This window comes from Esox lucius, chromosome 15 (assembly GCF_011004845.1).
Source record: "Esox lucius isolate fEsoLuc1 chromosome 15, fEsoLuc1.pri, whole genome shotgun sequence".
Lineage (NCBI taxonomy): Eukaryota > Metazoa > Chordata > Actinopteri > Esociformes > Esocidae > Esox > Esox lucius.
Genome location: NC_047583.1, coordinates 21,228,343 through 21,252,506, shown reverse-complemented (window position 1 = coordinate 21,252,506; position 24,164 = coordinate 21,228,343). Strand labels below are relative to the sequence as shown.

The 24,164-nt window shown below is 42.5% G+C and overlaps 1 protein-coding gene across 4 annotated transcripts in view; it reads left to right on the top strand.

The window, feature by feature from the left end:
• slc25a21 (solute carrier family 25 member 21) overlaps positions 1–24,164 on the top strand; it is a 115,346-nt gene that overhangs the window by 56,503 nt on the left and 34,679 nt on the right. For all 4 annotated transcript variants that reach the window (XM_010898614.3, XM_010898615.3, XM_013137331.4 and 1 more), the window contains one exon: positions 10,848–10,896. In XM_010898614.3, the coding sequence (XP_010896916.2) occupies positions 10,848–10,896 (49 nt within the window). The remainder of the gene's footprint in view (positions 1–10,847; positions 10,897–24,164) is intronic.

Sequence of the window (24,164 nt, the reverse complement as noted above, 5' to 3'; positions counted from 1 at the left end):
TTAGAATTTAAACTATTGAATTTATTAGTGGTACACATGGTGACTCCTATTTCTTGCCACTTCTATTTAAGTAAAGTACACAGGGTGTGCCCTTAAGCCTGGAGGTAGGCAAAGGTTATTCTGCTGCCCAAGAATAGCAAAGCACATTTTAATGGTTGGAACAGAGTCAACCAAAAGCCCAGTTACAAGTGCTAAGCAAACTTTTGACCAAATGCTATGTTATGGAAAATAACAGACTTTCAACATGCTTGTAGGGAAGGGCACCAAAGATGCTAGGCACTGACCCATGCCCGATACTTGGCTATAAACAAATGACATTAAAAGGTTCTGGGAGCCATTTGGTAGACTTTAGTGCATGCTTTTTATATTATTGATCAGAACATTTTGCTGCCAAAGCCTATGTGCTAAGTATTTACATCCTCTGCCATATCATGGATTTAGTTTTTTTTTAATCTAAAATAACACAGAATCTGGCACCCTGTTTAAAGCAAATTCGGTTGATTGTGGTGTACTACAGGGCAGCAGGCTCAGGCCATCATTGTTTTCTGTTTTACCTAATGACCTTCCCTGGCCTTTAATATAGCCTGTTTGTCTATGTACATTGCTAACTCAACAGTATACTCATCGGCCATGACACTAAATTACATCCTTGACATAAAGCTCCAGTTAATTTTAGAATGGATAACCAGCAATTGGCTCGTCCTAAATATCACAATTAACGAAAACATTGGTGAGCAATTGGGGAGAAATCACTCGCTTAACCCTACAAAAAAATGTAGTAAATCTATTTTTGAGTGAAGTGGCAATTGATCAAGTTAAGGAAACTAAACTGTTGGATGTTATCCTGGATGGCCAGCAGTCATAGTCAAACATTAAGACTCAGTGGTAGCTAAAGTGACTGTATATGGTATTGCTTTTCTCTGCTATCTTGACATCTTCCTGAAATAGACAGGTGCTACAGATCCTATTTTCTTTCAGCCTGGAATACTGCCCAGTTTTCTGGTCAGGTGTGCTAAAGAACAACAGTTAAAATGCAGTTGGCTATAACAGAGAAGTATGTAACGGGACTAAAAACACACAGTATTAAATAGAGCTGGACTAAAAACACACAGTATTAAATAGAGCTGGACTAAAAACACACAGTATTAAATAGAGCTGGACTAAAAACACACAGTATTAAATAGAGCTGGACTAAAAACATATAGTATTAAATATTATTATATTATTAAACAAGTATACGTTTTTAGTATTAACGTTTGTCAGCACACACGATTTCCTAAGCTTGCTAATGTCAGCTAAGCCAGCACCTCCTATGAAGGGATGGTGCTAACAGTGCAGAGTACACAAAGTGAAATATATTACGCCCATTAGCTAGCTGTTGATAAGTTACGTTAGTAGCTGCTAGCTAACATTATTATGAGTTCTGGTGATGCCAGCGGCATTGTTGTTGGCTTAACACTTACTGCAACGTAATGTGATACAGTACAGAATGCTTGGTCCTAAAGACAAAGGACACAACAAAATCAGACTGAATGGAACCCAAAAGTGACGTAGGTGGTCCCCGTGGATATATCATTTAAACAAGTTTGTTACAGTAAAAATGGGTGCTTCCTATTTCCTCATTGACTGATAAAAGGTGCAATGTATTTGCTTCTTCAAGTGCCCCTTGAGTCTTAAGTGTGCTACTGTTCGCGAGGGATTAACTGCAAAATAGTGTGTTCTCACAGCCCATACAATGCATACCAAACATACCTCGCTCTGCCCCCAGTTTCTTGTGTCGTAACCCTCATGCAACTAAACGTCACCAATGTGTTGATGGATCATCAGATGTGCTCCGTTCCACCTAAATGAAAAATGGATGAGAGCTATGGCAGTTTGTTTTGCATTCCACATGTCACGTGTTGTGAAATGTATTAATGGTGGACAGGAAGCCATGCAGGTATCAGCTATCAGCTAAGGGTTTAGCTACAGATTCATCAGGGCATATCAGATAGATGAACATACATGTCTGACATGCCGTGCGACTCAGTAGAAATGAAATGATTTTCTCTGTGTCAGTGTGCCTCACACCTTAAGGATTGACATGGCTAGAAATTCATTTTGTTAACTGTTGCAGAGAAATAGTCCCTTGAGGATGCCAGCTATTCGAAAATGAGTACGAATCCCCTGAATAATTTGGACTAATCACGTAGCAGTTGTGAAGGCTCCTGTGCACTGAAGAATGTCCCTTGTACAGTGGGTGTCAGTTTCACAGGGGAATTCCAAATGGATGTGGCTGTGACCTTCTCTCAACCATTATGTGATAGATGACATCTGTATGTTCACGTTGAGCAATCGCTGTCTGCCGGGCTCCTTGGCATAACAGTGTTTTTCTTTCTCACTTCTGCGTGGGAGCAAACTGTCAGTGCCTGCCTCCTGGAGCCAAAACCAACGCTGATAATTATCTGCGTGATGTATGTTTTTTTTTTTTTGTAAGTAGAGTTATCAGGCAACCTGGAATGTCGAATTGAAAGGTAGCCCACGTTGATGCTCGTTAACATAGCCAGGACATAGCAGAGGGGTCTGGATAGGTTTGTACACAATCTGCAGCCTCTAGTCTGTTACTGTTGATTGGAATACTTGGGAAATACATTGTTTACTTGAGTTTGTCTGGGTGGCTTTGAGGTTCTTGGAACTAATGGTTTATGAAGACAGGCATGCAAGTTCGAACAGCTACATATACTGTAAAGTATTTGATCTATTCTTTACGCATTTGAGATTCAAGGTCTATTCTGTTCATTGGTACTCCATTATGGATAAATTACTTTTAATAATTGTAGTCATTTTGCTTTATTGTAGTAATGTTTTTGCTGAAAGGACACAGGGCTGGATTGAAACCCATGCTGCAGCAGTACATGTACATTGATGGCCACCAAATGGACTACTAGAGCGCTAGTAGTGTAAATGTAAACACGTGGATATGTTAGACAGCTTTGGCACTGTGACGAACGAGTGCTCTGTTCAGCTAACATGAAAATAGAGCTCTTTGGCCATTCACACCAGTAGTCAGTTTGGCATTGAAATAACATTGAATGAGTAGAAAAGAACCCGATACCTACTGTCAAATATGGTGGTAGATCTTAGATTACTCTGTTGGGCTTCCACGATTCCTGGGTTGCTTCCCGGTTGCCTCCTGCTACTTGTCTGAAACTTGTCCAAAAGTGAATACTGTGAGTCATTAACATTAAGCACAGGTTAAAATCCAATAATAATTGGTGGATTGACCGCAACATCAAAAAAATGCATTGGCCGTCTCAGTCTCCGGATTTTAATCCCATTGAAAATACACTCACCTAAAGGATTATTAGGAACACCTTACTAATACTGTGTTTGACCCCCTTTCGCCTTCAGAACTGCCTTAATTCTACGTGGCATTGATTCAACAAGGTGCTGAAAGCATTCTTTAGAAATGTTGGCCCATATTGATAGGATAGCATCTTGCAGTTGATGGAGATTTGTGGGATGCACATCCAGGGCATGAAGCTCCCGTTCCACCACATCCCTAAGATGCTCTATTGGGTTGAGATCTGGTGACTGTGGGGGCCATTTCAGTACAGTGAACTCATTGTCATGTTCAAGAAATCAATTTGAAATGATTCGAGCTTTGTGACATGGTGCATTATCCTGCTGGAAGTAGCCATCAGAGGATGGGTACATGGTGGTCATAAAGAGATGGACATGGTCAGAAACAATGCTCAGGTAGGTTGTGGCATTTAAACGATGCCCAGTTGGCACTAAGGGGCCTAAAGTGTGCCAAGAAAACATACCCCACACCATTACACCACCACCACCAGCCTGCACAGTGGTAACAAGGCATGATGGATCCATGTTTTCATTCTGTTTACGCCAAATTTTGACCATCTGAAGGTCTCAACAGAAATCGAGACTCATCAGACCAGGCAACATTCTTCCAGTCTTCAACTGTCCAATTTTGGTGAGCTCGTGCAAATTGTAGCCTCTTTTTCCTATTTGTAGTGGAGATGCGTGGTACCCGGTGGGGTCTTCTGCTGTTGTAGCCCATCCGCCTCAAGGTTGTGCGTGTTGTGGCTTCACAAATGCTTTGCTGCATACCTCGGTTGTAACGAGTGGTTATTTCAGTCAAAGTTGCTCTTCTATCAGCTTGAATCAGTCGGCCCATTCTCCTCTGACCTCTAGCATCAACAATGCATTTTCGCCCACAGGACTGCCGCATACTGGATGTTTTTCCCTTTTCACACCATTCTATGTAAACCCTAGACATTTTTGTGCGTGATAATCCCAGTAACTAAGCAGATTGTGAAATACTCAGACCGGCCCGTCTGGCACCAACAACCATGCCACGCTCAAAATTGCTTAAATCACCTTTCTTTCCCATTCTGACATTCAGTTTGGAGTTCAGGAGATTGTCTTGACCAGGACCACACCCCTAAATGCATTGAAGCAACTGCCATGTGATTGGTTGATTAGATAATTGCATTAATGAGAAATTGAACAGGTGTTCCTAATAATCCTTTAGGTGAGTGTATAAGGTTAGAGTTGAATCTGAAAGCCTTAGATCTATTCAGATTTGTTCTAAAACCTTAAAACAGTTTTAAGAAACGGCTTAGTACCATTATTCTTGCATGGGGAGGGTGCACAAAGTACTGAAAAAAGTGCCAATACAGTGTTTCCCCAACTTATTTCCCAACAGAAGGGGGGTTGCGGACCGACAGCCAGCATCAACGACACAAAAGGCTTGATGCGTGAAATGCTAAAATGTCTTCTCTGTACACCAGTCTTTCTTACTTGACAACTTTATTTTCTTAACATAATTTGACAATACTGTCTTAACGTCATTCTCTAATAATAACCTAACTACTCACTCTCAACTAACCATTCATTAAAACTGTTCATGAATCACCTCCCAGACTCCTAAAAAGCCACTAGCTACTAACTAATGAGGTAATATGAAGTCCATGTACAGTTTAGTGTGTTGCATTGGGGTTTAAAGAGGGGGTACAAAATAGTTTTGCTGGATGTAGTACACAGTGACCAATGATTTCACATTATATTTGTACATTTATGAATTGTATTTCGTTCAATGCATTGACTGCGGCACTGAAGTGTCCCTTGTACATTTCAGTGGGTGGATGGGAAATATAGTGTGGTTGGAATTATTACACAATCCCTCTCCAAAGCTAATGAGCAAAAGCAAATTAACAACAATACTGACATCATAATATGATTTTTTCATATTAGATATTTTCTCTAAATAACTTACTTAAGCTGCAACCATTTCTCACCTTCTTTATATCAATTTCAAATGCACTTACAGACAGTTCAACACAAACGTGCGCAGACAACCAGTTAATTTTCTCTGACCTCACTCGCTAGCTCGATACTTCGTGTAGGACGTTGTTGCTCTGATGCTCGTGTGACAGTAAACTTTGCGCAGTGGTAAATTGCGCTCAGCTTGGGGAAAGAAATCTGTGGCGGCGCATCCCAATTATCAGCGGCGGCCTTCCACTGTTATTACAATAAGGGGGAAACACTGCAATAAGTTTGACTCTTAATAAAAGGTATAATTTCAGAAAATGTATGATTTTGGTTGATTCACTTGAATAATTGACGAAGTACATTCCTGTCGGAATCATTAAGTAGTAGTTCATTACCACCAGTGTAATACCTACTTTATTGCTGATCTTATTGAGGGTGACAATATCAGGATTATGTTATTCTTTAGTGTAGACCCATAATACCATAATCCCTATGAATCCTGTCTCCTGCCTGGTGTCAGTATGTCATTCATTCTAACATGACCAGATGGAATGATCTAGTACTTCCTTTGAATGCCCTTTTGATTTTGTTTCCCTTGTACTCATTTGCGCCGATAGATTCCTTCTAACGGTATGACGGCATGCCCCAACCTAACACAATGCCAACATTCCGTGTGCCTTAAGCACAGGGTGCTCGAAATTGAAATTAGAAATAAAAAAGAAAGGTGTTGTCAAGTGAAATGTGTGTCATTTGAAATTACAGTCGTTATGTACATTTATCATAAAAACAAAGGCCTCCCGATGTGGAAGCTGAGCAGCTTCCCCATGATCTCATCTGAAACTATACCTTTTCAAATACTTTGATAAAACCAGTTGCCTACTAGCACTGTCTTTGCTAAAATGTCTTATCTTTACTTATTTGTCTATTATACAGAAACTATATCTGGTGTCAAGCAGGCTAATAAGAGAGGCTCAGCCAATTTTGAAAGGGTGGCTCTTTGCCATATTGCAAGTTATAAAACTTAGCATTTTACATAGATAGACAATGAAGCACTGTTTAAAACATTCACTTTCAAATTAATCCATACAGAGTTGGTTACAATTCCAATTCCATCCTTCATAAGAGCCAGAACAAATATTACAGCAAATAATATGGCTACTCAAAATAATTAATTGAAGGTAAACCAATAATAAATTGTATAAGGAAGTGTTTGTCATGCTTCTTATAGACATAATAAATAAGGACTGTAAAATGCTTTCTTAACTTGTTGAGGTATATAGACAAACCTATGCAGTTGAGCAATATAAACAGCTTATTGGAAGTGGAATAACGTTTAAAAATAGAAAACCGGTTTCATTTTCTGGTCTGCCACAGCCTGAATACAATGAATGACAAAACATTTGTTGTAGAATATATGTACCTGTGTGTGTGTGTGTGTGTGTGTGTGTGTGTGTGTGTGTGTGTGTGTGTGTGTGTGTGTGTGTGTGTGTGTGTGTGTGTGTGTGTGTGTGTGTGTGTGTGTGTGTGTGTGTGTGTGTGACCATGTGTGTGACCATGTGTGTGACCATGTGTGTGACCATGTGTGTGACCATGTGTGTATGTGTGGGAAGGGAAGAATGTTGAGGGAAGAATAAACAGAGCAAAATAGAGAGGCCCCTAAAGAAAACCTGATCCAGAGCACACAGGACCTCAGACTGGTGCAAGGATTCCTCATTCACCACGACAACAACCCTAAAAAAACAGCCAAGACATTGCTATAGGGTCTTCGGGACAAGTCTGTGAATGTCCTTGAGTGGCCCAGCCAAAGCCTGGACTAGAACCCCACTGAACAGTGACACTGACATGCCCAATACAATTTGACAGTGCTTGGATCTGGGAGGAAGAATGGAAGTGTACAAAGCCAGTAGAGGTGTACAAATCCAGGTACAAAGCCAGTAGAGATAGACCCAAGACGACTAAACTGTGGTCGCTGCCAAAGGCACTTATATATTTTGGGGTATTGTGTTTAGATTGATGGCAGTTTTTTAAAATATAAATTAACTCTTTATTAAAATAAAATGTGGAGGAAGTGAAGGCATCAGAATACTTTCTGAAGCCACTGTACATACTAAAGTACACACAAGTACAGGGTACTGAATGAAGAAGACTGTTAATTGAAAATAATTAAAATAAGGACCACTGCTCTGCAGGCCTGGGAATGTTGATGGAGTGAGTTTGAGAGGGAATGTCCCAAATGTAAGGTTACTACTCACTACCCCAGGTGAAATGGAGTTATATATCTTGTATGAAAGCACCAGTTGTGAGTCTTTCTTGAAAAGTGTCTGATAAATGACTAAAAAGACTAAAACAATATTTAAAACATTGTGGAATTTCACCGATATTTGACCTACTGAGGTGGAACAGAGTTCCAACCACCAACCAGACATTTCTTCCCAACACCATGACCAGGAGCATTGCTGCTGCTGTCACAGAGAGATGGAGAGATAAGATGACATAGGGATATAAAAGAAAATTGAATAAATAAAATGCGTTGACGCTTTTATCCAGTGACACTCCCATGTTCTTCTAATGCACGGTTTGTGCATGCATTGATCCTAGAACCCAGAACCAAAAAGGAAAATCTTGTGGTCTAGTTGTTGTTTTGGCCGCTAATTTGATACATCTTCTTGCTATCATCAACCCCGTTTTTCCTGCGGTTGCTCTTCCCACAATGCAACCCAGCTCTCTAAACACCAATCAGGAGGAGGCTTGAAGGCTCTCCTGCTCCTCAGGGCCACAGTGCATCATTGGGGTTTCCTTCATCTGTCAGCGCGTCCTGCCGACCGTAGACTAGCAGTGTCACTGACACCCCTCACACGGTCAGCGGGAACACTTTGCACTCATCCCCCGCTCTTCACACTTCTCCCCACACACGCTTCAGGAACACAGGGAAGAGCCGACGCAGGCAGGGGGGATAAAACAAACGGGGCCGAGGTTGAGGTTGGCTTTCCAGAACAGTCTGCATTGGGTAATGTCTGATGAGGCTAGGCCTGTTTGTTTTCAGTCCGGCCCGTTGCCTTTACTCTGTTGGCTCGCAACACTAGAGCCCTTCTCTCCCACATGCTCTTCAGGAATCTCATGATCCCCAAACTGTGAGACTTAGATGTCATATACAAACGCTGGTAGCACACATACATACAGCCTACAGCTTATAGCAGTCATGCCTAGCTTGGCTAATCCATCTATGGGGAGAGATAAGAGCTTATTCCATGGAGGCCTTATGTCAAAGTAAGGGAGCTGACCCTCTTTTCCAAAAAAAAAATTACTTGAATTATTGAGTGCATTTTCACTCTCCTTCTGATTTTTGAGCAAAATTTGTGTGCCAGTGCCACAATGCTAACACTGTGTCATTGTTGTGTCCTCCAGTCAGAAAGTGATTCGAAGCATTCCTCCTGATCCACACATATGTCTCACTGACCACAGAATAACGCTTTTGCAATGGCCGTCCTCCCCTGACCCCAATGAATATGGAGAGTCCCCAAGCAATGACCAAGGATTTGGAGGGTTTCTGCATGGATGAATGGTCTCTGATCCCTTGCTATGCATTCTCACACCTCATCAAACAATAAAACAAGACTGTTGTTGTGGCAAGGGGAGGATGAACAAAATACTGAATGCGTGGGTGGCTGTTAGGGTCGTTTTTTTATCTCTTAATTAAGTTAGTTTGTTCTTTGAAGAATTTTACCTCCATTAAAGGTTCAACATTCTATACTTGAGTGTAAGATCAAACTGATAAATTGCAATTAAATTTTTCTAACCTTTTTGCTCATCTTTAATAATGGGCAAAGAAGGGCACTGTATGGTGAAGGTGGTTTGAAAGCGGTGTGCTGTAGCATAGGAGTCCCCTGAAACACAGATCTCTGAGATGGTTTAGCATTAGCTTGATGGTCCTGCTTTGGATCTATTCCTCACCATCCAAAGGGAAGACGATTGCTGTGGGTTTCTCTCTCAGCCCTCTTCTGTTTCCTCTATTTTCTAGAGTTGAAACTATGAGTGAGAAAACATGCTAAAGTCCATGAGAACGTGATCTCCAGTCCCCTGAAGCCACACGGTCAGTCAGTGATTAATTCATGATAAACCTTTTCCTAATGGTGTTGTGTGTCAGAATGTTTCCTCGTTCCAAATGGCACCACATTCCCTATATAGCTCACTACTTTCTACCAGGGCCCATAGGCAGTTCTCAAAAAAATAAAGTAGCACAGTGTAGGTATTAGGCTGTCATTTGGGATGCAAAATAGGCTCTTGACATCCAGTAATCTATCTGATTGTTTGTGCGTTTCTATGTTTGGTTTTCCACTTATCATCAGGATCCTAATGCGGATACTAATGATGTGTGTGCATGCATGCGTGCGTGCGTGCGTGCACGTGGGTGCGAGAAAGGGAATGGGTGAACGCTGCTTTTTGTTGGTCACCTGTCGTGGCATGTTCTTTCCCAGCACTCTTGTGTTTGAAAAGGCTTAGCGTGCAGGCAGGCAGACAGACAGGTTGGGACGTTTGATCATCACGTCATCATGGTTTCCTGGATGAGAGAAGATCCAATTGCGCTCAGCTTTCAAAACAACACAATTGACTGTAACACATCTTTGGCTAAGTGTAACTGGGAGCTTCTGTCTGTGAAAGGAAAGTGACTGGAGTATTATCTGGGCTAAGCGTTTGCAGTTGTGATAGATATCCACCTGATTTGGACAAAAAAAGTTATTTCAGTTCATATCAACAACGGGAGGCTATGATTGCCTTAATAGTCATTCCAATAGCGTATCAAGCTAGTGGCCAAATGAAAACGCTGTACTGTGGACAGTAATTTCTCTCTCTGTGGTATTTCTCTCTCGTGATAATTGGCTTCCTGGAAAAACCCCAAGGAGACACTGTCTTGTTTATAGACAATATATTTAATGGAGCAAAATTAGAATGAAGCCGTATTGGCGAGCAGCTGTGTACACACTGGGAGAATATGTGAGGGAAACCATTTTACTCAATAGCAGACTGAGGGAGAGATATGCAGTGAGAACAAAGACTCTGAAGTGTAATGGCTGATTGAGGCTGAATGCCCTCAGTGCTGGAGCGTGGAGAATTTTTAACACGGACTGTTGTTTTGTTTTTCGCTCATGACAGACATACCATTACAAAACAAAAAACAAAGATGGGTAGTTTCAAGTTCACCGAGCTATAATTTAGGTGAGGGAACCTATGTGTATTTTCTAAAACATACAGTAAACATACATTGTCTTGTCAAAATGAGTCAATAAGGTATTGTTGTTGAGTTCTGGTAGATGGAAAGTGACTGGAGTATTATCTGGGCTAAGCGTTTGCAGTTGTGATAGATATCCACCTGATTTGGACAAAAAAAGTTATTTCAGTTCATATCAACAACGGGAGGCTATGATTGCCTTAATAGTCATTCCAATAGCGTATCAAGCTAGTGGCCAAATGAAAACGCTGTACTGTGGACAGTAATTCAGTAAATCGATAAAGAGCAATAAAGTGAAGAGTTATATTTAGGACTTGACATTGCTTTTTGGTTCTGTTTTGTTCAGGTTTGGTGGAAATATTACTGATGCATCCTCTAGATGTGGTGAAGACCAGGTACGTGTCCCTATCACAAATCCACGTATAGCACACACTATAACTCCACTACGAGTAATACCAAGTGCATTTTCATGGGAAGGGGGGAAATCTAATTTAACATCTGACTTAAATCCACTTCGCAGGGCTCAGTAATGGCTCTTGGGCCTTTCTTTCTGACACCATTTTATACTCTGCAAAAGCAAGTGTGATTAGGATCTAAACACATAAGTTAACAATTTTCTCCTAAAGTTCCTAAATGCATCCATGAACTAAGAATTACAATGAAAATGCATCACAGTGTATAGATTGTGAACATCAGGACACATTGCTTAATAAATAAAACACTGGCTGTGTTGTTTTAACAGTGCTGGATGTAGAGCTGTATTTCCCAGCATTGACTGTGATTTGTGACATGGTTGTTGCATTTATTAACTTTTTGAGTTTGATTGTTTCATTTAAAAGTAAACCTTTAATGACCACATAATTATCCATGCATTATAAAGACACACACCCATTCTGTTTTTAGCCTGACAGAGCCTCCCTGCGTAGCTTCTTGCCCCCAGCCCACGGAGGGGGTGGCCCAGAGCAAGATATAGCATAGGCTCAATCTCAATGAGCCAGGGGAAAATGGGCTACGCCAATATTTGAAAAAAGGTCTTTAAGAAGTGCATCTGTACTGTCTATGTACAGTTTAAAATCTGAACACTTACTTGACTGGTGTTTTCCCTTTTGGAGAACTGACTGGGTAAAACACACAATCTTGTTTAATCTTCAATTTTAAACTGCTGTGTTCAGGATGAAAACACTTATTGGCGTGTCTACATGCTTGATGTTTCAGCTTTAAACACATATGTTTAAGTTATAAACGTGTCACATGCTCTGTGGTTTTACAGTGTATCAGGGCTTTTTCCCTACTGCTCAGTAAGCCTGGCCGGGCCAGTTCTGCATTCACATGCTGGTGGGCAGCATCCCCATGCCAAAGCCCAAAGCCATTTTGTGGAAAATGAAATGCATCATTTACCAATTCCACTCCACAGTGTTTGAGCAGTTGGTTTTTTATGTTAGCAAATCACTCACATTTTTACCTCATTATTTCATTAATCTATTTTTTTTTAATGGCGTGTGGATGGCTGTTGGAAAAACAACAAAACAAAGAATATAAATCTTAAGCCGAGCGTTGACTTTAAGGATTTTTTTTTTTCATCTGTTTCTCTCCCTCCCTTTCCCTCTCATTCTCATTCTTTCTCTCTCACTCTCGTGTCTCATTTAACGGGAGCAGCGCGAAAGGCTGTTTGGGTAGAGAGAGGAGTGTGATCACGACCCCTCAAATTGCAGCAGCTTAGCCGTCCATCCATAAACAGGTCGTGGGCCGCTACTAAACCTTTATAGTCTTTCACAGGCTCAGCCAAGACCACTGAGAAGGCCTCAACCCCTCCCTACACCCAACCGCCAACCCCCTCCCCGGCCCCCGCAAATTGGACTGCTGTTCCGTCATTTACAGCAGTTGTTTCTTAGGAAGTCAACTTTTTGAGGCCTTGCAGTTTCACAAAGTGAGAATTACACTTTGAGGGTGCAGAGGATGCCATGGAATGGAGGGGAAGAAAGGCAGGGCTGAAAGGAGGGGGTGTTGGAGGAATACACAAACATTTGAATGTTTGCTGCCCTTGTAGGGACTAGAAAATGGATTCCCTATTTTCTCTATCACCTAACGTTAACCTACGCCTAACCTTTATTCCTCAACCTATATCTAACCTCTAAACCTAAAACCAACCCCAATTCTAGCACTAACCCAATTGTACATTTTACCCAAAACCATTTTTACTTGTAGGGACCAGCTTTACAACTTTGTGGGACCAGATTGTCAGGTGTTGCTGTCTTTGTGTGGACTTGTCCCCACATGTATAGTAAAACCAGGATCACACACACACTAGGAGACTGGACTGGTTGTGCTGTATTGGTAGATATGTGATACTGTGGGACCCTGCAGTGTGATTTACAGGCCCGTGCTGAGGGTATGGAGAGGTTCCAGCAGGTAGGGGCTGACCACAGACTGGCTTCACAAACAGGTCTTCGGGTTAAAAGTGCAAGCACTGTTTTCTTTGTAATGCTCTTCCTTTAAAAAGTGCTAAAGGCACCAGTAAAAAATGACAGCTTTATTGACACATTATTGATTTGCTTTCTGTATGCGTTTCCATGGCTCCGCCGGCCCCATCAATTTGAAGCGCTTTGGGGTTGATCAATCTAGTTGTGCTGCTTAGCAAAACGTGTATCATGAACATCTGCTCCGTTATTCACATTCAAAGGATTCATAATATTTTCCCATGTGTTTAGCTTTGTCCATATCTTGTTTTCAAAGGGATTTCCTTTTGTCTTTTCCAGCTGTTGTCCAACTTTTTGGGGGTGTCCTTATTTGAGAGGTCTCTGAACAGTCTTCTTCAGTTAATGGAATAAACAGACCAATATTTCTATTGTTGCACTGGAACTCAAAGCCAAGGTCAGAAATATGGAAATCTTATTGAATGGGCCTCTTTAAACTTCAGGAGATTCCTGGCTGTTGAAGAACGCACTACACATGACTAAACCCCCGCTGTCTCACACACACAAGCTGATACACACATACCGGCTAGCTAATTAGGAAAGAAAAGCAGGAGCTGAATTCTATTAGCAGGCTGGAGACTTGGAGACTGACTCTGCTGGGCTGACTGGTGACTGACAATGTCTATACACACGTGCACATGCACGCGTGCATACACAGACACACACACACCTCCACTCTTCTCGCACTCTTACCATTCTATCTCCTCTCTCACACTTTCTTCTCTCTCCACTAGGCCAGGCATGGCTCTTATTAGGCTCTGGCTGGTTAACTCCTGTCTTTAATGTCCACTGCCCCAATTTGGACTTGAGGCAACTAAAGTACATTTCTTTTTTTTCCAAGCTTTTTTTTCACATGAAAAATCAAAGGGCTTTTTAATGGACTTTCTCTTCTGAAGGGGAAACCTCACAAAATATGCTGTGTACCTGAGAATTCATGTTTACTCCTTTTCCCAAATTAGGGCCCAATCCCATCTAGTCGTAAGCAGAGGGAGAAGTTTCAGAGAAAGCCTTGCATTGTGGGTTTTGTAGTTGACATGAGTAGATTTTATGATGTTGCTTGCTTAATGATAAAACTACGAAATCCAAAATAATTATTGTGTATATAAAGATATACACTGCTTGAAAAAATTAAGGGAACATATAATCATTACAGTATAACATCAAGTCAATTAAACTTTAGGGATATCAATCTGTCCAGTTGGAAAGCATAAGCAATTGTGTATCAATGTCACCTGTTTTGGTGAAATTGAATGTGAAATTGAAACAGATGCACTGGAGAGGCAACATCAAGACAAACTCCGAAGAGGGAATAGTTTTGCTGGTGGTGGCCACAGAGAATTGCTCTCTCTTTATCCTCCCTGACTGATTCTTCTCTAGTTTTGCGTTTTTCTACTATCCTTGTCATTACTGGTAGCACGACGATACCTGCAGCCCATTCAGGTTGCACAGGTAGTCCAGCTCTTCCAGGATGACACGTCCATATGTGTCGTCGCAAGAAGGTTTGCTGTGTCTCCCAGTACAGTCTCAAGAGCATGGAGGAGATACCGGGAGACAGGCCTTTACACAAGGAGAGCTGCACAGAGCCTTAAAAGGGCATCAACCCAGCAGCAGGACCAGTATCTGCTGCGAGGAGGATCAGGAGGAGCACTGCCGGAGCCCTACAAAATGGGACCCGACGTCCTCTAGTGGGACCTGTGCTCACAGCCCCGCACCGTGCAACTTGATTGGCATTCGCCAGAGAAAACCAGAATTGGCAGGTCCCCCTTGGCGGACCATTCTCTTCACAGATGACAGCAGGTTCCCACAGAGCACATGTGACAGATGTGAAAGTGTCTGGAGGCGCCGTGGTGAACATTATGCTGCCTGCAACATCATCCAGCAAGACCGGTTTGGCGGTGGGTCAGTGATGGTCTGGGGAGGCATATCCCTGGAGGGTCACATAGACATCCACACGCTAGGCAACGGTACCCTGACTGCTGTTAGGTATCGGGATGAAATCCTCAGACCCATTGTCAGACCTGCCCAGACATTATTGGGAGTGCGTGGGTGCCACACATTCTACTGAGTCACATTATGAGTTGCCGTGATGAAATTCACACAAGTTGGAACAGCCTGTGATTTCAATTATTTACTTCAATTTTCAGTGTGAGTTTGAATCCAGCCCTCAAACGGTTGATGATTTTGGTTTCTGTTGACCCTTTTTACATCATTTTCTCATCAACGAATTACACAATGTGCAGTAAAGATTTTTTATATATTTCTTTATCAAGACCTGATGTGTGATATGTGTTCTTTTATATATTTTTTTGCTGTGTGTGTATATATATATATATATATATGTGTGTACAGTGGGGACAACAAGTATTTGATAACCTGCAAAATCGGCAGTGTTTCCCAATTACAAAGCATGTAGAAGTCTGTAATTTTTATCATAGGTACTCTTCAACTGTGAATGACAGAATCTAAAACAAAAATCCAGAAAATCACATTGTATGATTAAGTAATTAATTTGCATTTTATTGCATGACATAAGTATTTGATACATCAGAAAAGCAGAACTTAATGTTTGGTACGGAAAACTTTGTTTGCAATTACAGAGATCATACGTTTCCTGTATTTCTTGACCAGGTTTGCACACACTGCAGCAAGGATTTTGGCCCACTCCTCCATACAGACCTTCTCCAGATCCCTCAGGTTTTGGGGCTGTCACTGGGCAATACAGACTTTCAGCTCCCTCCAAAGGTTTTCTATTGGGTTCAGGTCTGGAGACTGGCTAGGCCACTCCAGAACATTGATATGCTTCTTACGGAGCCACTCCTTAGTTGCCCTGGCTGTGTGTTTCAGGTCGTGGTCATGCTGGAAGACTCAGCCACGACCCATCTTCAATGCTCTTACTGAGAGAAGGAGGTTGTTGGCAAAGATCTTGCGATACATGGCCACTTCCATCCTCCCCTCAATACGGTGCAGTCGTCCTGTCCCCTTTGCAGAAAAGCATCCCCAAAGAATGATGTTTCCACCTCCATGCTTCACGGTTGGAATGGTGTTCTTGGGGTTGTACTCATCCTTCTTCTTCCTCCAAACACAGCGAGTGGAGCAGGGGGATCTTGCGTGCGCTGCAGGGTTTTAATCCATGACGGCGTAGTGTGTTACTGATGGTCTTCTTTGAGACTGTGGTCCCAGCTCTCTTCAGATCATTGACCAGGTCCTGGCGTGTAGGTCTGGGCTGATCCCTCACCTTCCTCATGATCATTGATGCCCCACGAGGTGAGATCTTGCATGGAGCCCCAGACCAAGGAAGATTGACCGTCATCTTGAACTTCTTCCATTTTCTAATAATTGCGCCAACAGTTGTTGCCTTCTCACCAAGCTGCTTGCCTACTGTCCTGTAGTCCATCCCAGCCTTGTGCAGGTCCACAATTTTATCCCTGATGTCCTTACACAGCTCTCTGGTCTTGGCCATTGTGGAGAGGTTGGAGTCTGTTTGATTGTGTGGACAGGTGTCTTTTATACAGGTAACAAGTTCAAACAGGTGCAGTTAATACAGGTAATGAGTGGAGAACAGGAGGGCTTCTTAAAGAAAAACGAACAGGTCTGTGAGAGCCGGAATTCTTACTGGTTGTTAGGTGATCAAATACTTATGTCATGCAATTAAAATGCAAATTAATTATTAAAAAAATCATACAATGTGATTTCAACTCTCACCGTTGAAGTGTACCTATGATAAGAATTACAGACCTCTACATGCTTTGTAAGTAGGAAAATCTGCAAAATCGGCAGTGTATCAAATACTTGTTCTCCCCACTGTATATGTGTGTGTGTGTGTATATATATATATATACATACATACATACACTTACACAAACATACGCTCTGGAATTAATATATATATTAAGAGACCACTCCTAATTATTCTTAAATCAGCATCTCTATATGTATGGCAGCCTTTCCATTCCAGTGTCTGTTAAATTCCAATACAGGCACACCTCATTTTACTTAATGAGGTACTGATTAGGTGATTACCAAAATTAATTTAATGAAGAAAGGTATAAAAACCCCTGCTGTGGTCATCACTATCCTCGTGCAACAGGACCAGCTGGATGGCAAAAACAATGCAAGTAGTACCTCAAATGTAATTTGAATAAAATAATTACTATTCAGCATGACAAAAGAATTGAAAAGAACAGCTTTGAGTGAGGAAAAGGAAGGTTCGATTCTGGCTTTACTGGCAGAGGGATACAGTGAGCGTCAGGTTGCTTTCATCCTGAAAATTTAAAAACGGCGGTTCAGAAGCTTGGCTTGGTGCCAAGAGATCCCTGAATTTTCCACTTCTTAATAGGTGATTGAACAGCACTGACTGGCATTTGCAAGGCTTTGGATATCTTTTTATATCCTTTCCCATCTTTATAAAGTTCCATTACCTTGTTACGCAGGTCTTTTGACAGTTCATTTCTGCTCCCCATGGCTCAGTATCTAGCCTGCTCACTGCATCCACATGAGAGCAAACAAACTCATTGACTGTTTATACACAGACACTAACTGCAATTTAAAAAGCCACAGGTGTGGGAAATGTACTTTCAATTGCCATTTTCAACTGTGTGTGTCACCTTGTGTGTCTGTAACAAGGCCAACCATTCAAGGGTATGCCAAAGATTTACAAAGGTGCCAACAACTATGTGATAATAAATTGCTTTGGTCTTGTTTTGTCTCTCCCAGTGTTTTCTGGCATAATGTATTTAACACACAGACGTATCTTATGTGTGTGGCTCCGACAGCCCACAGAGGTGTTTTAGAGACAGCCCAGCAGCGCTTATCACCTAGCCGCACAACTTATGGGCAACATTTTCTTTATGGACGTGTTATATGATTTTAGGACGCAGAGACTTCACCTAATGCGCATGGCACATTTTGTGTAAACACGCGGCTGTGTAAATGTTGTTGACTACCGCGTCCCTAACCCCTTCCTGTCACTGCTCCAGAATGCTGTGTGGGAAGGACAAGGAATGTGGTGCGTTTGTTCGCTCGCATGTCTCTCTGTCTGTACGCATCTCAGTGTGTTGGTTCGTGTGTTCTTACTCCGCTGAGACAGTTGCACTGGCAGTTACCCCCCCACCCCACCCCACACCCCACCCCCATCCCATTAACCTGGAAAGCACCTAGTTACATGGTTCATGGGCTGGTCTCAGCTCACTTGGAGGTAACAAAGGGTGTCGGGCGGCATTCTGGGTAGGGGGAGGGCAGTGTGTGGGGTGGAGGGGAGTGTGCTCTGGGGCCAGGCCATCTGACTCTGATCAACCAGGCCGCTAGGCTGGGACGCTATACCCTCATTAGAGGGGACTAAACACACACTCACAGGGAGAGAAAGACACACACCAATGTGTGTATACATTCTCACACACACACACACACGTAGGAGAGGACTTAAGGGCCGACCGATCCCTTCATGTTGGCATCCTGTTACATTCTAGGCCTGTCCTCTACATTTATCTACACTAACACACTCTCCCATTCTATCCAGCCCACAGTACTCAACCCGTTCTCTGTGTGATCACCACTCTTCTGGGTTTTGTATGTATGCCTCACTTTCTCTGTCCTATTACCTAAATAAGCAATAAGGCACAAGGATGTCTGGTGTACGGCCAATATGCCTCAGCTAATCGCTGTATCCAGGTACTCTGTGGTTTATGACCAATATACCACAGCTAAGGGCTGTATCCAGGTACTCTGGTTTATGGCCAAAATACCACTGCTAAGGGCTGTATCCAGGTACTCTGTGGTTTATGGCCAATTTACCACTCTATGGGCTGTATCCAGGTACTCTGGTTTATGGCCAATATACCACAGCTAAGGGCTGTATCTAGGTACTCTGGTTTATGGCCAATATACCACAGCTAAGGGCTGTATCTAGGTACTCTGGTTTATGGCCAATATACCACTGCTAAGGGCTGTATCCAGGTACTCTGTGGTTTATGGCCAATTTACCACTCTATGGGCTGTATCCAGGTACTGTGTTTTATGGCCAATATACCACTGCTAAGGGCTGTGTCCAGGTACTCTGTGGTTTATGGCCAATATACCACTGCTAAGGGCTGTATCCAGGTACTCTGTGGTTTATGGCCAATTTACCACTGCTAAGGGCTGTATCCTGGTACTGTGTGGTTTATGGCCAATATACCACTGCTAAGGGCTGTATCCTGGTACTGTGTGGTTTATGGCCAATATACCATTGCTAAAGGCTGTATCCAGGTACTCTGTGGTTTATGGCCAATATACCACTGCTAAGGACTGTATCCAGGTACTCTGTGGTTTATGGCCAATATACCACTGCTAAGGGCTGTATCCAGGTACTCTGTGATTTATGGCCTATATACCACTGCTAAGGGCTGTATCCTGGTACTGTGTGGTTTATGGCCAATATACCACTGCTAAAGGCTGTATCCGGGTACTCTGTGGTTTATGGACAATATACCACTGCTAAAGGCTGTATCCAGGTACTCTGTGGTTTATGGCCAATATACCACTGCTAAGGGCTGTATCCAGGTACTCTGTGGTTTATGGCCAATATATCACTGCTAAAGGCTGTATCCAGGTACTCTGTAGCGTACCGCCAATATACCACTGATAAGGTTGTATTCAGGTCCTCTCTGTTGTATGGCCAATATACCACAGCTTTGGGCTGTATCCAGGCACTTAGCATGGCCTTTCAGGAAACTGCTTCTTATATCCTTGAAGTCTGAGCATCGTTCCAAGCTGTGCTGTATCAATCCAATCAAATGTATTTATAAAGCCATTTTTACATAAGCAGATGTCACCAAGTGCTTTTACAAAACACCTGGCCTTAAACCCCTAGGAGCAAACAACAGAATTGTTGAATTTCAGTGGCTAGGAAAAACTCCCTAAGAATGCCAACATTTAGGAAGAAACCTAGGGAGGACACAGGCTCAGAGGGGTGATAATATTATAATTGTAATAATTAATAAATGCATGTGGGCTGCTAGAGTCTATTTAAACTTAGTCCAGGTTGGAAGCATGACCTGATGGACAAGGACAGGGACAACACAGGGCAGGGGGAGGTGTTACCACAGTGGCAGCTGAAATTGTCTGGCATTGTCTCAATCTGCAACACAACCAGGAGGACTCTGGACAGGGACAGCAACGGGTCCCCCAAGCCAGGTACTCCGCAGAAGTTTAAAACGGGAGGATACTGGGAAAATTCAGAAAATGCATTCCTCATATCAACAAGGATTTATAGTGGAGAAGGAGAACTTAGTGGAGAAGGAGAACTGACTCTACTCCCCCAGCACAATAATATAGCTGCTTAAAATCTTGGGACTGAGACGGGGGTCCGGCGACACTGTGGCCCTATCTGGGGGAGGCCCCGGACAGTGCCGAACAGGCAGGAAATCAATCCACCCACATTGCCAAGCATCATCTTAAAATGATCACTGATTCCCTGTGTTAATTTCATGTTCACCTTGCTGTTTTAATTATCTATTTTATTCACTCATTTGACCTTGTTTCAGAATGTTTTTATTTTATTTAATCCTGTCTGAACTCGGAAGACCAGTGTCACTTTTGATATACAAATTATGGTTGTGTGAAAGCAGCTGAGCAGTGCACACTGTAAAGACTTCTAACTATAAGGTGAACACAACGTTAGCCAGCCTGCATGACTATCATTTTTTGGGATAAAATGGACATCTAGTCCTCTACATTAAAAATTGTGGCTTTAATATATTGGAGCCTTTATCAGAAATAGCACCTTTGTAATAGGCCTGATAACCTTGTCATATTCTTTATGAGAAAAATGCTCTGGAAACGATTAAGAGACCACTGCACCTTTTTTCCTTTCCCAAAAAAATTGAAAAGAAAGGTTTTTAGTGAGGAACAGAAGGGTTAGAATTAAGAGACCACTGCAAATTGAACGCCTTTGTTTCTCACTCAAAACTTGCTTTTTCAACTGTTTTGGAAAGGAAAGAAGGAGGTGCAGTGGTCTCTTAATTTTTCCGGAGCTGTATATTACCATTATCGTCTAGCAAATCAAAATGTTTTTAATTATACCTTTCATATAGGTAAATGGTCTTGTGTCTGCATGGCACGCATTGATTATTCAAATCCATACATTTTTGGGGAGATTAAAAACCGACTTCCATGAATTTAACTTCCTGTGAACATTTGCACCTTGCAAGCTATCAGAAAGTCAACGCACAAAGAAAAGTGACATCACTCCCTTTCTGCTTGCGTTTGAGAAAGCACATGAAGTGCAGCCAGTTCAGCCAGGGAACCCGAGTGGCCATTGGCTCAGCGCTGCATCAGCTGACATGGAATTGTCCTACCCCAGTATCAAGATTTCTTTATGCCAGTATAGTTAAGTTGGCCAGGGTACTCAGTTTGCTGCTCTGCTGGTCATCTTAGTATGCTAAGATGTGGTTGCTAAACCCACCCAATTTTCCAAATTGAAACTACTATTTGACTGGACAGCATATGTACCTGTTGTTGCAAACCAATTGCAAAGGCAAAACAAGAGAAAATATGGTCTATATACCTTTTCCTAGGAACACATTTCAACCAATCACAATGTTTTATTTGGCCAACCAGTTGTAGAAAAAAAGACACAAATCACTGCTTCTTGTGCCTTATTGCTCAAATGATTCCTTTTTACAGTCCACACACTGTCAGAGGCTGGGGGCCTCTTGCCATCTCTATGTGCCCGGGGGTCACAGTCAGGGCCTGACCACATAGGTGCCACTAGGCATCTCTGCGCTGCCGCTTGGATTGTCCCCAATTAGAGGCAGCTGCCCTACATTGCCTCTAATTGGGGACTCTATTTAAGTCACCCTGGTTTGCCTTTTGGTTTGTGGATCATTGTTTGCGCCAGTTGTGTTTGTGTTATGTGCTTTAGTTTGCAGTCTGCCGTCTGCCTCTCCTTATGTTGTTTTCTGTTCTGTTTTGCAAAGAACAACATTAAAACGATGTATTACAGCTCTGTGCCTTGTGTCCTGCCTGTCGACCGTGACACAGACTTCTTTACTATGTAGCCAACAACTCAACACTTCGAAAAAGGGAAAATTAAGGTTCAACTAATCAAATCTCATATATGCCCTGTCCAGCGCAGTCTCATATTCCAGGTTTGGTTCCTCCTCCAGTTTTTTTCATGACAGATGTTTAGCCCCTCAAACTCAGCTTCATCAAACCTAGATTACAAACCCTTTCATCTTTTTCTAGATTATTAGGCATCTGCAATAATTCTCTTTACTCGCATACACACGCAATCTGTAGACTTCCTGTAAATATTAAGACCAACATTTTTATAATTTATAGCAGTGGTTCCCAACCAGGGGTACTAGGACCCCTGGGGGTACTTGGCCTTTCCACAGGGGGTACTTGAAAACACTCCTGACACCATAGACTTACTAGTGAAATGAACATGAGGGGGTACTTCAGGGGTATTCCAAGCAGTGCAAATTCTTTTTGGGGGTACAGTAACTGAAAAAGGTTGGGAGCCACTGATTTATAGCATAACCCTAAAACACATATTAACCATACCATAAAAAACAAACTGTATCCCTACATTAGATTACACTCAAGTTAGTTTAGATTCAACTTTGTCATTGAACAGTACAAGTACAGTACAATGAAATGCATCTAACCAGAAGTGCAAATAGAAGTACATCCAAACCTAACCCCTAATTCTAACACGGAACTCATCCCCAAGCGCACACGAGTCCTTCAGAGACACATTTCTGGTCCCTGATTAGAGCAACCCGAGGTTACTCTTTGCTTTGCCTGTCGTCATTGTCCATGACAACCCAGCCTCCATTTGATCCTGGCAGGGTTGGAAGTGTGTTTCTGCTTTAGGGCTGGATTGCACGAGGGCTTTTGATGGATGATGTCCTGGACTTTAAGTAACGTTTGTTAGTGTTTGTATGTGTGTGTGTATGTTTAGACATGGTCTTATCGCTCCTCATTTCCCCCTCTCTGAGATAACCTTTGATGAACTGGCCTTAGGCTATCTGTCTGGTTTACGGCTATCAGATGGGAGAGGATTCATTGAAAGAGAATGAATAGGAGTCCCCATTTGCCCTAATTAGTCTATTTCTATATATTTAATCCTATCCAATAGGTGAAATCTGGTTAGATAACATTTGAAACAATATCTCCTGGAATTTCTCCTTTCCTCCTCCTCCCCCTTCTTCTCCTTCTATTCCTTCTAACCCCTGGCTGCTGTGTGACCCCTACTGCCCTCCTGGAGGAATCCCTGACAGTGCTCAAACAGCAGGCCACAAAGCTCAGAGGGGCTGATAGCTGATCCTTCCCTTGTAAAAGAACAGGCAGGTCAGCAGCAGTTAAGTCCCCTCCTAAAGCTCCCAACCCTGCATCATTCTCCCCTGAGAAACCCCTGAATGACCATCCAAGGGACTCCCCGCTGACTGTGTGCAGATCTCTGGCCTGTCACCAGATCACCTAGTTTACTTTCTGAATGGTGCCTCCTGTCTGCTATTATTCCATGTCCCTTGACTGCAACACCACATCCATACCATCCTGACACACTTCTCCTTTAGACCAGGCCAGTCTCCTTTATACCAGTCACCTTTAGACCATGCCAGTCTCCATTAGACCATGCCAGTCTCCTTTAGACCAGGTCAGTCTCCTTTAGACCAGGTCAGTCTCCTTTAGACCAGGTCAGTCTCCTTTAGACCAGGCCAGTCTCCTTTTGACCAGGCCAGTCTCCTTTATACCAGTCACCTTTAGACCAGGCCAGTCTCTTTTAGAACAGGCCAGTCTCCTTTATACCAGTCTCCTTTAGACCAGGCCAGTCTCCTTTAGACGAGTCTCCTTTAGACCAGGCCAGTCTCCTTTAGACTAGTCCAGTCTCCTTTAGACTAGTCCAGTCTCCTTTAGACTAGTCCAGTCTCCTTTAAACTAGTCCAGTCTCCTTTAAACTAGTCCAGTCTCCTTTAGACCAGGCCAGTCTCCTTTATACCAGTCTCCTTTATACCAGTCCAGTCTCCTTTAGACTAGTCCAGTCTCCTTTAGACTAGTCCAGTCTCATTTAGACTAGTCCAGTCTCCTTTAAACTAGTCCAGTCTCCTTTAAACTAGTCCAGTCTCCTTTAGACCAGGCCAGTCTCCTTTATACCAGTCTCCTTTATACCAGTCCAGTCTCCTTTAGACTAGTCCAGTCTCCTTTAG